Source organism: Gekko japonicus, unplaced genomic scaffold (genome assembly GCF_001447785.1).
Source record: "Gekko japonicus isolate JY-2015 unplaced genomic scaffold, Gekko_japonicus_V1.1 scaffold246, whole genome shotgun sequence".
In the NCBI taxonomy this organism is placed as follows: Eukaryota; Metazoa; Chordata; class Lepidosauria; order Squamata; family Gekkonidae; genus Gekko; species Gekko japonicus.
In genome coordinates, this window is record NW_015162482.1 from 293,767 (window position 1) to 308,129 (window position 14,363).

Sequence of the window (14,363 nt, forward strand, 5' to 3'; positions counted from 1 at the left end):
GTATAACTCCGCTGCTGCTTCTCATCTGCTGAGTGTTTCACTTCAGTGCAGTATAATGACAGCCATTCCCCACACGTTCAGGTTCAAGAGCACGGTTCTGCAGAAGAACTGAGCCTCAGATTCATTGTGGGATACATAAACAGCAGACCAGTGGCATTTTAAGGATCAGTAAAAATTCTACTCTAGCTTTTGTGGACGAGAGCCCACTTCTTCAGATGTAATGAAAGGCTCCTCAGTAAGCAGACCATTTGCATTGGAGCCATGTAAAAAGCACGAAATGGGTGGGCAGGCCCTCATAGAGGTCAAGAGAGGCATGGGCCAATTCCATTTTTGAGGGTCCCCATCATAAATTAAAAAATGAAGAAGTGCAAAAGCAATGATACAAAATTAGTAGTATTATATTTTAAATGTTTACATTTAATACAATAAGAAAAAGAATATTGTAAGACTTTGTAATAAATGTTCCCATTTTTATTTAATATGTGATTTAATGTCAAAAGTGTAAATCTGGGGGGGGGGCCCCAAGAACCTGCGGCCCGGGCCAAATAGCCCTGCTGCCCCCCCCCCCCGAAGCTTCAAGATTTGCTAAGATATTTAACACCTATAGTAAGAAACCCCACACTAAATGAGTTTTTAAAATTATTATTTTCACACCTCCTGCATAAAGGTTTATTCTAAGTATGAACTTTCATGTGCTACTGGACTCTAAATTTGTTCTACTGCTTCAGACCAATATGGCTGACCACCTGGAACTATCCTACATAAAGGATCTGCCTAGTGAGAAGTCACTCCTTGTATTGGAAGGGGCAAAAAAGAGCTCCAGCCACTATGTTTACACTGGAATAAAATTGTTCGCCTTTAAGCCTGCTGTTTATTTTTTTTGCAGGAACAGACTAACTCGACTTCCCCTGTGGAACCGTGGGATGCATCTTTGTTTTAACGTATTTTAACCTACTGTGTAAGCCGCCCTGAGTCTGCTAGGCAAGGAGGGCGGGATATAAATCGAATTAATAAATAATAAACTTTTGTGGACTAGAACCGGCTTCATCAGACGTACGAACGGGGTGGCCAACTGACAAATAAAACAGTTTTCTTCATTATGAATGTGAGATTCAGGTACGTAGCCGTGTTAGTCTAAAGCAGCAGCACGAAGTTTGAGTCCAGCGGCACCTTTAAGACCAACGAAAGTTTTATTTACGGTATAAGCATTCCTGTGCACGCATACAGCATTCATTATGAATGTGAAAACACCTTCGCGCGTGTAAGAAGATTGCGGTGACACTCCTGACGGCTGTGGCGAACGACATAGTAGATTAGCTTTGTACAAAAAATTCCATAGAAAGTAACTCTAGTAATGAGCTTTTTTATATATTACGCGCACGGAAGGATGATTCAGTTCCTCCACCTGACGAAGTGGGCTTTACGGTCCCCGAAAAGCTTATGCCGCTACAAGCAATCTCGGAAGTGCCACGAGAGGGACTCCTTTTTTGTCCCTGAAGGTGGCAAAGGAAACGAGGCCGCCTCCCTCGATCTACTTTCTTAAAGTAGCCGGATTCTCTAGGAGCCGCGGTTTTCAGCTATCCGAGGTAAGGAGGACTCTTTCCTGCCTCTAACACAGCCGTAATGGCGGGCGAAGTAGACACAAAGCCGCCACCGGGGTGGCTCCGCTCCGCTTGAGAGAGGCGCTGCTCTTTGGCCCTTTAATAACAGAAGCGGGAAGGAGGCCGGAGAAGTGCTGACGCTTTCCTGCGGGACCCTTCCTCAATCGTCTTCGCCCGACCCGGATGTAGAAAGCCGAGAAAAGTGTTACACACAGGCGGGCGGAAGGCGGAAATGGAGGCTTAGAGACAGGCAGCGAAGAGAGGGGGCAGTGGGAGGGAGGAGCAGCGCCCCCTCTCGTTGCCACGGCAACGGGACCAGGTGAGTTCCCCTTTCGCCTCACATCCAGCATCTCCCTTTCCTTCGCCTGGGGACCGCGCTCTTCTCCTCCCTCTTCCCGGCATGAAGTGGCTGCTATCCGCCCCTCTTCAGTCCTCAGTGTGGGTTGGGGTTTTTTAGTATTATCGGGGGGGGGGGGGGGGGGGGGATCCTACACTAGTGGGGCCAGAGAGGGACAAAATTCCAGCTAGCCAAGAGGGTTGTGTGTTTATGTGATCTCTTTGAGTACAGTCAGGCTCTGAAGCCTGTTTTGGTTGTTTTGCAGGTAGAAAGACTGATGATGGCTGTAACTTAATCCTTGTCAAGGCCAGAGTAATTCTGGAGCCCCAGCACCATGGAGCACCTCAGGTCCGGAGGGCTGTGTGAATCCAAACCAGACCAATGTGGCTTAGCCAGGACTGTTCCTCGTGTTGCTAGCCCTTGTGCAACTGATAAGTGCTCATTCTCAGGTGATGATGCAGGAAACGGCATGCCCACTGGTGCCTAGATCTCTAAAGGGTGCTGTAGTTCCAAAGTCTGGCCCAGAAGAGAGATGCCAGTTTTGGAAGCAATGGCAACTTGTGGGCTGGCTCCTAAAAAGGCTGAGACTTCAGGCGGGGAGGGAAATACAAGGGAAACCGAAACTTCTTGGAAAGGAAGCAGTGAGCAAGATAATGGTGGCTTGCACTTTACTGGCTACAGTGCCCCTGGTGATGAAACTGGTTCTTGTAACTGTCTGGGAGATACCTCTGATCCTTCTGGAACTTATTCAGAGAAGGGGCATCATTTGTGTGGCTTTGCTTGTCAGCATCGGGCTTTGGACGCCAAGGAGAAGGATGCATCAAAGTTACTGCAAGGGGAAGAGGAAGATATCAAAGATGACGTGACGTCAAAGGCCAAGGAGGAACTTCCTGACTATACTAGGGCTCCTGGTGGAAGGAAGGTTGCTCGGCAGCAAAGGCACCGTTCTGCAGCAAAGGACAAGTGGGAAGGACGATTTGCACTATCTGGAGGGAAGCAGAGGCAAAGTAGGAAGAGGAGCGATGGTGGGAGGTACCATATCCGAGCTGAGCTACTCAAGCACCTGGAGAGGTTGGCCTCTTTCTGCATCTCTTGCTTCAAATTATTCATCCACCTGATTGTGCAGGTCACCCACAGGTGTGGTGAGGGTGTGGAAGCTGGTGGGAAGTTCCTCTACTCTTGCTGTTCCTTCAGCCAGTGTGAAATAGACACCATCCAGACCGGCATGCAGGCTTGGATCCAGTATGCTAAGCTGGGTTATAGGAAACTAATGCGACAGCTAGGCTCCTGGGCAAGCCTGATGTACCACCTGCTCAAGATGCTTTGTGCTGTACTTTTTCTGGTCCTCATGCTTATCTTGGGTAGCCTGAGACTCTGTTGGCAGGTCTCCAAGTTAGCCCTGTTCAGCGTTGTGGGTAGGTTGGCTCACACCAGTCATGGGGCCTGGCTTCTCTCAGCTCTTGACTTGCCCAAAGTTTGGGCTTTCTTCAAACAGAGCAGGACTTACACCTGGGTGGTAAGTCTGTTGCATAAGTGGCATGACCTCCTTTGGATGCCTAAAGGACTAAGGACCAACCAGCCAGGGGATGCTACTTTCAGTGGGTCTCCTGGTGAATCTGGGCAGTATCAACCTGGAGAAGTGGTGGCACGTTTGCTGGCTATGGCACATACCCCTGAAGAAGAGCTCAATCCTTTCCAGGTGCTAGGTCTAGAAGCAACAGCATCAGATGCGGAGTTGAAGAGAGCTTATCGGCAATTGGCTGTACTGGTGAGCATACCCTTTGAGCTGGAGAAGGCTGAAGTGTGTCTGAGGTGCGAATGCCTGAGAGCTATGAGGCTCAGTCTGGGAGAGTTATTTGCACAGTTTTCTGTTGCCTTATGCCTGACAATCCTTTCAGTTCACAAACACAACACTGTTCCTTATGTGGCTTTACAAAGTTGTTTGTCATATACTCTGGGCATATAGGAGAGGGGCCTCTATAACTGGTTGGTGTGGTAATTTGTTTAATATGACTTTGCACAAAGGGGCAGAGTCCAGGTAGAGTTCTCTAGAAAACTGTCAATGATTCCCAACTTGTAGGTTAAGCAGTCTGCATCATTTTCTTTCATCTCATGTACAATCTCCCACTGTAGTGACCCTATGGTTACTGTGCTGTTGCGGGAGGGGGGATCAGGCCAAAATGACCACTGTCACAGGCTAAAATTATCACTGGATTGTCCAAGCCATTATGTTCCGGAAACTGCTGGCCATGTGTGTATTTTTCTTCAGGTATATCAAAGAACAGTCTGCTGGGGGGCAAGAAATACATGTCAGGTTCTCAGGTTTACAGCTAAGTTCTAGGATTGCCTGATTGCAGCCCCATCCTTAAACACCTGCTGAGTGGCAAATCGTTCTATTCCTACTTCTACCAGTCAAAGTGTGATGGGCAAATGAACTGCAGTAGTACTGTATTGGGTGTGGTACAGACTTGTAGGTGCTTATCATAGCAACCTAAAGAGCACCTGAGCTTTTTCTTGACTGAGACCTGATATTCTCTTCCATTACCTAAAATCCAGCTGACCACTCTTGCAGCTAGGCATACTTTTGATAAAAGACAATCATCTCTTTCCTTCCCTCTTAACGATGCATTTTGTGGAGAGAGGAACCGTGTTGGAGGAAACCTTTCCTTCCTGGCTGAACTCCTTAACAGAGAGTGTGCTGGTATTACGAGCTGGAGGTCCCTTCTCAAATCTCAGCCTGTCCACTATTGCAGGCAAGCCTCTGCTTCAGCTACCTGACTGGTATGTAATATGTAGATAACAGTCCTGGCCAGTGTTACATGGGTGTTTAGAATGACTGAGAGAATATGTCTTATGTGCTTCTCCCAAGTGCTCAAAATACCAGTATTGATCAGGGTATCGTTATTATTAACACAATGTAGGCATTCTGACTCCTTGTTGGTTTGGGGGATGGGGATCTTGCACAGGTTCATCCGGACAAGAATAAGCATCCACAGGCAGAGGAGGCGTTCAAGGTGCTACGGGCCGCCTGGGATATCGTCAGCAATCCTGAGAGGAGGAAGGAATATGAAATGTAAGTGACTTGAAGTCCATTTGGTTGCCTGATGCTTCAGAATGAGGATCGTGCAGGGAATACTGTGGTATAGCAGTCAGAGAGTTGGACTAGGGTCTGGGAGACCAGGGTTCAAATTGCCGTTGAGTCAAGAGCCTCACTGCATGACCTTGGGCCAGTCATTCTCTGCCAGCCAAAGCGAGGTAAGATAGAATAGGAAGTGGAGTTCAATATGCCTTCCTGAGCTTTTTGGGAGAAGAGCTGGGTAAAAACATACTAGATAGATGGACACCAGGAGTACTGATCTGTGGACGGGGAGAAGACATGCAGGGCAGTTCTCAAAATGGGGTCCCTTTCTTTAACAGGAGATGAGAGAAACTGCAAATGCGCATCTGCTTTGTAACACTTTCTTGTAGGAACAACTCCATAGTAGTTGCCAGTGTTTCAACTGCCAGTTTGGTGTAGTGGTTAAGTGCATGGACTCTACTCTGGGAGAACCGGGTTTGATTCCCCACTCCTCCACTTGCACCTGCTGATGTGACCTTGGGTCAGTCACAAGCTCTGGCACAGCTGTCCTTGAAAAAGAGCAGTTTGTGTCAGAGTTCTCTCAGCCCCACCCACCTCACAGGGTGTCTGTTGTGGGGAGGGGAAGGGAAAGGAGTTTTTAAACCGCTCTGAGACTCCAAGTGAAGGGCGGGGTATAAATCCAATCTCTTCTTCTTCTTCTCTCTCTCACAGATATTTAGTTTGCCTCCTTGGGTCCCCATTGGAGAGAAAGGTGGCGAGGGGTATATAAACAGTTTATAAAAAAAAGTTAGCATGTGTATATGAACCAAGGCAAGTCTTGTTAAGTGTCCTGTACGGATTCTTTAATTCTTGCTCTTATCTCTACTACTTCTCTCACGGTGACATGACGATCAAGGTAAATACTGTATAGTGTGCCACTTAAAGCACATTATGGTTATGCCCTTCCCTTTGGAATTGTGGTTAAGCAGAATGGAGGAGGGGGAAACGTAGTTTGTTTTCCAAACAGAAACAGCTCTTGGAGGAAGCTAATTAAACTGTATGGCAAATACAGAAAGGGCCCATTCATTAAAGTTATTTAAAGGACCCGACCTCAGACTGTTCCTGCTGAAACTAAACATCCCTTAAAACAAAGCAACACTCTGAGTGTCCAGTCCAGTGAACTGATGAATCATCTTGTCAACATTGGTCAAGCTGCATTCTCTGAAACTAGATCATATGCTGGTTAAGGAATATGCCAAAACCTTAGTAGGCAGAAAAGAGAAAATCTGAGTTCTCCCCACCTAGCGGTTAGGCAAGGATATTAACAAATACAGTAAGTGGAGAGTATTGGAAATGATAGGGGCCAAACTATGTTCTTGGCCAGCCAAAGCTGGTAGCAAAGTTGGAATAGTCTTCATATTTAGGTATGTTTACCTTGAGTCCATGCTGCAGCGTAGTTACCTATCTGAGTAAACTCTGCCCATTGGGTACCCAGTGTTGACTTCCTTACATGTTCCCCTCCCTCAGACAATACATTTCATTCCACTATTCTGTGAAAGGGAAGTGTTCCCACTTGTAAGGAACCCTAAAACATTAGTAGATTTCCCAGTTTGAGGAGTGGAATGACTACAGTAGCCCTTTCACATGTTGCAGAGAATGCATGTACAGCCTACATGTACGTGTGTACTCCTGTCTTTAAGAAAGACCCAACACATGTTCACTTCACAAATGAAACCAGGAACCAGAACCCAGATTCATGTGGGGTTTCAATCACACGTTCAGCTGTACAAGCGTTGAATATAACAGGGTAATGAGTCAATATCTATATAAAGGAAAATCAACTGTACACAGATTGTATATGTGTTCTCTGTAGCTTGTGAACAGGGCTCGTGTCTGAATCATTGTAGATGGTGAGAAACTAGCAGGACGGATGAAGAGTGCCTGTCCTTGCTTTCAGCAGTGTGAATGCATGTACAGGGGAGAGAGTGGCATATGGGTCAGAGAACACTGGGAGTCTGTTGTTCGATTTAGCATACGATGCCTATCTGTCTTGCAACCTGATGTGGTTATTGGGAAGTAAATCTCATTTTGATTTCAGGCTCATGTGCAGCCTTTGCCTGGCTCTGCCATCTTCTTTTCTTTTATAGATGCACCATTATCACTGGCTCATGGCTTCCCTTACTTTTGTTTCAGTAAACGCATGGCAGAAACGGAGCTGTCCAAATCAATGAATGAGTTCCTTTCCAAACTGCAGGATGACCTGAAAGAAGCCATGAACACGATGATGTGTAACAAGTGCCAGGGGAAGCACAAGTAGGTGGCTAGCAGCCATTAGCTCTTCACTGGTCCCACCATCACATTAGGCTGAGTGACTGATAGCATTTCTGATTTCTAGAGTTTGCTGAGCATTGATTCTGGGAGGTGCTGCAGCAGAGATGCAGCATGCATGCTGTTTTCATGCCATGTATTCTTCTGAGCGTGTCACAAAGGCACAAAGACTCCTGTCTCCTTTGAAAGTAGAAAGGTGTGCATTTCTGGACTCGGTTAAAATGTTAGTCTGTAGCCTTGTTCTCAAAGTGTTCTGCCAAGAGCTTGAGGTATTCCATGCGCTCATAGGTTCACTATGTAAAAACAAAATCAGGTATATAGTGCAGAATTGGTGTCCAGGGAACTGAGGTCTTCCTTTTATGTAAGAAAAAGTGCTTCTTAATATAATGATTCCGTGGGAATCTGAACAGGATTTGGCAAAGGCTCAGACACCTGAAAGCACCTGGGCAGTGGTCTAAGGTGAGTTTTTAGTTGGCATAGCTACTCTCACTTCTTTATGGCTTACTGAGGTTTAAACCTAGAGGTTATGACTTTTAACGAGTTGAACCCCCCAGGAAGTTTAGGGAACGGCCTGTTAAATAGCCACATGGGCCTGATTCTGCTGTGGTCTGTGGTGGTGTGTGGGGTTTGGCTCGTCCTTCCCCCATGCCATTTCCCCAAGCTGAAACAGCACTGGTGGTCATTATATGCCCAGACATTAAACAAATTGATTGATGCCAATTCTACTGCCATGTAATTCCAGTCTTCTTGTTTATGTCCTCACTTTTCTTCCGCTCCTCACCCCAGTACTTTCCAAGAGAGTAGAGAGTCAAAGTTCCAATTTCTGGTACATCAGCATGCTCCTGTTCTCTGGCATCAACAACATTTTTATCTTTCACTGCAGGAGGTTTGAGATGGACCGTGATCCATTGAATGCCCGCTACTGTGCGGAATGTAGCAAGCTTCATGCAGCGGAGGAGGGTGACTTCTGGGCTGAATCTAGCATGTTAGGGCTGAAAATCACATATTTTGCCATGATGGATGGAAAGGTTTATGACATCACAGGTAATACGACCATGTCACTGGGCAAGGGGAATGGAATCAAAGTGACTGAAGGTTAAATAGGATTTTAAATCCTGACCTGAATAGCTCAGGCAAGCTCAGTCTCATCAGATCTCCGAAGCTAAGCAGGGTCGACTCCGACAAGTACTTGGATGGGAGAACTCCTTGAAATACCAGCAGTCTGGAGGACAGAGGCAGGCTTTATTCAGCCACCTCTCTGAATATTCTCCAGGCCCCCAGTAGTGGTCAATCACCAGAGGTTGCCATGACTTCCAGGTGCACACATGCGCATACACATACACATATGGAAAATACACAAAAAAGTCCAAAAAAAAGAGAGGGGATTTTAAGACTCCTTTTTGCAATAACTCTCATTACATGCAATTTGGGAAATGAATACTAACAACTCGGGGGCCCACAAAGACTCATGGCTGAAGGTAAATCTCCCCAACCACCACAATCTTCTCTTCTCTTGCTTTGGGTTGCTTTCAGGCCCCTGCCTGGTGGAACATACTTCTGGTTGAGATTAGGCCCCTGCAGGCTTTATTACAGTTCCACAGGGCCTGCAAAACCAAGCTGTTCCACCAGGCCTTTGGCTGAGGTGGCGGATGTCCAAGTGACACCGGCCTTCCCTGCTCAGCTTGATCAACATGCTCAACTTGCCTTATCTGCCTTAGACATCAGTGTCGGCTGACTTTGGTCTCTTAAGAGAATGTACCCTCCCTGACATTATTGCAGCAGGCTCAGTAGTTAGTCATTCTTGTGCTGCCATCAGAAATTTTTAACTGGAATTGTTGAGGCTTTTATGAATTGTTATTTAGTGTCGAATTATTATTTATTGTTTTATCTGTGTTATATGCCACCCTGATCCTGCTTGTGGGGTAGGTGGGATATAAATTTGGCTGGGAGGGTGGGGTATAAATCTGATAGATAAACTAAACTTATTCAGCCTTCCTCCCTCTCACTGTCCTGGCTCCCCTCCCCCACATCTTTTATTTCTCCTCTCCCGTCTTGCCACTTCCACTCCCCTTGCCCCAACTGCCCCCCCAGTCTTTCTTTCCATCAGCCACCCACCTTACCTGTTCTTCTCCCCCAGTCCTGCTTCTCCCCCCTCACTCACTTTCTCTTAAAAAATTTTTTGCAGTGGTGTTGAGGCTTTTGTGGTTGTCAAGCGCCCCTTTGGGTTGCTACAGCAGTGCAAAATGCCACTCAAAATTCTACCTCCCCCCCAGTGATATTTGCATATGCACAATAATAATTAATAATTATCATGTGGCAATGTGTCTAGTATAGTCAGGAGATCCGAAGATTGTCTGACAGCCTTAAGTTCTAGCTCTTTTAGTGTTATGCACCACTAAGGTGGCGAGCTAGACTTGTTTTGGGGGGCTGAGAGAGCTCTGAAAGAGCTGTGACTGACCCAAGGTCACCCAGCTGGCTTCATGTGGAGGCGTGTGGAATCGAACCCAGCTCTCCAGATTAAGAGTCCATCGCTCTTAACCACTACACCATGCTGGCTCTGTTGCACATGCACAGATATCATTGTTATGGTTTTCTAAGCCCCCAGTTTTCAACTTTTCATATTTTTCTACAAACCTAGTATTTCTTCTTGAGTTGCAGAAACATGTACCTTAGCCCTCAGTGGTCCCCTCCTTATGGAGTTTTTTGAGCCTCATAAAAAGCATACGTGGCTATTAGATGTCTTAACAGATGTTTTCTGTTTGTTCAGCCTGGGTTGCCCGCTGGATAGGTTTTTGGCATTAAGGGAAATTGAGGCAGCAATTTTTTTTGCATTGTGTATGTGCGTGCGCGCCTTGAAGTCATGGCAACTTTTGGTGACTCCTACTGGGGCACGGAGGATGTTCAGAGAAATGGATGATATAGCCTGCCTCTGGCTCCCGACCAATGCTCCCTCTAAGCTGTGGAGTCTTGAGAGCAAAAATTCTATTTTGTGAGCTACTGGCATTAAAGTTGTTAGCGAGCGATTTGGCTATGGCATTAGTTTGCTCTGGAGCCGTCCTTCCTGAGTCAAGACAAAAATGTGTGAGCCGGAGGCTAAAAAACTGTGGGCCAGCTCACACTGACTCAGCTTAGAGGGAACACTGCTCCCGACCCTGGTATTCTTTGGAGTTCTCCCATTCAAATACTTGCCAAGGTTGGCCCTGCTTAGCTTCCAAGATCTGGTGAGATCAGGTTTGCCTGGGCTATCCAGGTCAGGGTGAAGCAGCAATTTTTTTTTTTTTTGAGTACTTGTGTGATATCTGGTTTTCCAGCATCAAATATGTGCACATGTAATATCCATACTTCATGTGCCTTTAACTGTTTTTTCGCATGCATCCAGGACCTCTGCCCAGTCCAGGTTCCCAGACCTATATATAAGATGTATGTTAAAAAAACATTATATGTTTGCTGCATAGATTACGGGGATTCCTTCGCATCTATCATATAACTGTAAAATGGGGCAATAACTTGAAAATCAAAGACTGCCATGAAAGAGAGAATGATTTTGAAATACTGCCACTCAGAGTGCCATATTAATGGTAAAGGATGTCACTGCATGGGTTACTTTGTCAGTATATGAGAACTCTGATTTCAAGGATGATTCCTTGAGAGGCAGGTACTTCTGACCACTTCAGTGCTAACTTGCTAACTCTTTTTTTATGTGCAGAATGGGCTGGCTGCCAGAAAGTGGCAATCTCCCCAGATACTCATCGGGTTCCATACCACATATCTTTTGGATCAAGGGGCTCTGGAGGACGCCAGAGGTTAGTTCTGAATAATTTCTGAGCAGAGATGGGTGCCACCGAAGGGATGAGTTATTTTTAGGCCTTGTGTGTCCCAATCTAAGATAAATGCACACTGACAGATATCCTGTATTAATGGTGACTTTCATTCAGTTCCCTGCAGTGATCTGATCTTTCTGTTAACATAAATAGGGGAGACGTTTTAATCATGGGAGCACTGTGCTCATATCAGAGCTGTTGTGTAAGTAATGGGGGAGGTCAAGGTACTGTGTGCCCCTGTGAGATAAGAGAAGAAACCAAATGCATAACTTGACCTGCCATAACGGCCATAATGACACGTATACATACCCTTCACATGTAGAAGAGCTCTTAGTTCTAAAGTGTTAGCAGCTATAGCTCATGTGTGTCCAGTCTCCTTGCTTTGATGCCATGAATGCTATCATCCCTACACACAAATGCACATACCTATATGCAGCTTTTTCCTTCCTATTGGAAATGCAGAACCGGAGAATTTTCACAGCAGCCACCAGGTTCTATGACCAAGACTCCACATACTCTTACCTAGAACCTGATGGCTAGCTATGACTCCTATGCCAGCTTGCTGACTGCCTGATACTCCTTTGGTTCCAAGGGGCTACCATTGTATCATACAGTGTTGCAGCTACTCTCCATTCTGACTTTAATCCCAGTATGTCAGAATCACAGTGTCAATATATCTAATTGGCAACATGGCCAAATTTGTGGATACTCAAATCTGGAGACTGCAGCCATGATGAGCAGACAAGACAGATCTTTCTAGAAGACTGAAAAAAGCTCCAGGTTTGCAGAAAAATCTGAAATCTAAAAAGCAGCAACCCATTGGGGGTTGAACTCCTCCAAATCATAGGAGCGGTGCCTGTAGCTTTTAAGAAACAAATGCCCTTTGTGGCCTTTGCCAGGCAACTACAACAATAAGCCTTGGTTTCTGTCAGCAGCTATAAGCAGAAGATGGGGCAGGGCCCTTTCCGGAGCTGTTTTGGCCCTTTAGGGAGGACTCATTGGGGCCAGGGCCTTGTAGCAGCCACTGGGTGACTTACTACCATGTGACCTGCATGACTCAGTCAGGCCTGGCTGCCTGCTGCTGTTCAACAGCAGCAATCCCACAAAAGCTATTGTGGTGTAGTGGTTAGCATTTCAGACTAGGATCTGGGAGACCCAGGTTCGTAATCCCCACTGTGCCATGGAAGCTCATGGGGTAACTTTGGGCTAGTCACACACTCTCACGCCATGGAAGCTCATAGGGTAACTTTGGGCTAGTCACACAATCTCAGCCTAAACTATCTTGGAGGGTTGTTCTGAGGATAAAATGGATAAGAGGATAACAGTATACCTGTTCTGGTCACCAGTGTGGAGAAAGGCAAGGTATGAACGAAATAAATATCAATATAGTCAAAGATGGGCGGTAGATAAAAGGTAAGTTGGCAGGTGGGTGGGAAGGAGAGAAAGAAGCCGGAAAAGGTGTGGAGGACATGGGGGTTGCCAGGAGGAGGCAAACAGGAAGTAGTGTGGGGAAAGAGATTAGGCCCCTGTAGGAAAAGTGAGGTTCCCCCCATACAATTAGGCCTGGCAGCCACCAGTCCACAACCTGGCTGTAATCTTCCCAGGTGGCTGCTGCTGGGGGAAGGAAGTAGGGAAAGTTGAAGATAGGTGCAGATAAGGGTAAGTTGGTGGTAGATGGGAAGGAGAGAAGAAATGAGGAAATAGGAGAGGCTTTGGAGGCTGCCAGGGAAGGGAAACAGGAAGCAGTGAGTGAGAGGATGAAGCAGTGAGTGAGAGTTAAATAAGATGCTCCACGCAAGTCCTTTCAGGTCCCCCACTTGTACTGATCTAAAAGTATGTAATCCTGGGAGAGTATAGCATGTTACTTTGCCTACTGGTCTAAAAGTTTATAGCTATGATGGTTCAGTAGCTAGGAGCCGGATTTGTGACTCAAAAACCTTGGATTGTTTCCCCACATGTTGAGCTGGTTGCTACCATAGCACATTGCTCCAAAGTCTAGCTTCCAGCCGCCCCCTTTCCCCATATTAGGTCCAACATATCCATCAGCTACAAACAGTGATTAGATCTGATGGTTCTGCTCTCTTCTGCCCTTTCCCCCCTGCCCCAGAACTGCGTCAGATGGCAATACTGCTTCAGCTGCAGAACTACAGGACTTTTTCAATCGCATCTTTCAAGGAAATCCTGGACAGATGCCGAATGGGAATCTTTTCAGCACACCCCAACCACCATCCTCAGGGCCTGTGCCAACTCCTCCGCCAAAGGCAGACAATGCTTCCCAGAAGGGCGATTCAAAGCAAAAAAGGCGGAAAAAAGTGCGACGCCCCTTTCAGCGCTGAGGGCATGACTGCGTGAAATTCCCAGGCCTGCGTGGATGTTGGGCCTTTCATCAGGTAGCTAAAGGGCTGTTCCAAAAGGGAAAAAAATGTGTTCTTGTAAGTGTCAAAAATCCAGATGATTCAGGAACCTCTGGACTAATCAATAATCCAGTCACTTCCAGCTGGAAAAGGACACTTCCTTCTTCACTGCAAATGTTGACACAGATCCCATGATACCAAAGAACTCCAGTGGATGGCTTCCAGGAGGTGACATAATGACAGTGTGGGATGGCCAGATGCAGGTCAGTAGTACAGCATCTACTGAGCCATGGGATCTCTTTAAGGTGACTTTCTCAGTGGGATGCTTCCACAATTGCCCATCTTTCCCTTCAGCAAGGGTATGACTAGAACCAGCAAGTATTACCTGGTTGTTCAGCTTTTTCCACAAGAATGGACTGGAACCTCATCCGTTTATTTTTATTTTTACCTTTTTGTCCTGCAATCAAAGGCTCTCCAGTTACCTTGAGGCTAAGAGAAAAGCCAAGCCCTCCAAGGTGGCTAGTTGCCCAGGAAAGAATTTGGTTTGACTTGGGGAACTTTATGATGTAAAGAGAAGGTTTTTATATCCCTCTTTTCTCTACCTGGAGGATAAAGTGGCTTACAGTCTCATTCCCTTCCCCACAACTGGCACCTTATGAGGAAGGTGGGGCTGAGAGAGTTCTGAGAGAAGAGTCACTGGCCTGAAGTCACCTGGCAGGCTTCATGTGGAGGAGTGGAGAAGAAATAAACCTGGCTCTTTGAATTAGAGTCCACCGCTCTAAACTGCTACAATATGCTGGCTCTCAGCAAGTGCCCAAATCTCATTGCTGTGCAAGATCAACAGTGATCCTCTTACCCCATGAC

At 46.3% G+C, this 14,363-nt stretch overlaps 1 protein-coding gene across 2 annotated transcripts; it reads left to right on the plus strand.

Moving 5' to 3' along the window:
* Positions 1–1,421: 1,421 nt before the first annotated feature.
* On the plus strand, positions 1,422–14,130 carry DNAJC14 (DnaJ heat shock protein family (Hsp40) member C14). 2 transcript variants are annotated; one of them, XM_015405892.1, is made up of 7 exons: positions 1,422–1,586; positions 2,204–3,706; positions 4,905–5,011; positions 7,190–7,309; positions 8,208–8,368; positions 11,031–11,127; positions 13,253–14,130. In XM_015405892.1, exons 2-7 carry the CDS (start codon positions 2,471–2,473, stop codon positions 13,479–13,481), a joined length of 1,950 nt encoding a protein of 649 aa, XP_015261378.1. In that variant the 5' UTR covers positions 1,422–1,586; positions 2,204–2,470; the 3' UTR covers positions 13,482–14,130. The 2 variants fall into 2 exon arrangements, with proteins under 2 accessions (XP_015261378.1, XP_015261380.1); XM_015405894.1 differs by lacking the exon at positions 1,422–1,586 and adding an exon at positions 1,901–1,920.
* Positions 14,131–14,363: the final 233 nt, after the last annotated feature.

Coding starts and splice junctions, on each gene's coding strand:
- DNAJC14 (XM_015405892.1), top strand. CDS start 2,471: ATGCCAGTTTTGGAAGCAATGGCAACTTGTGGGCTGGCTCCTAAAAAG. Junction 7,310..8,207: donor AAGTGCCAGGGGAAGCACAA/GTAGGTGGCTAG, acceptor CTTTCACTGCAG/GAGGTTTGAGATGGACCGTG. Junction 11,128..13,252: donor GGCTCTGGAGGACGCCAGAG/GTTAGTTCTGAA, acceptor CCCCTGCCCCAG/AACTGCGTCAGATGGCAATA.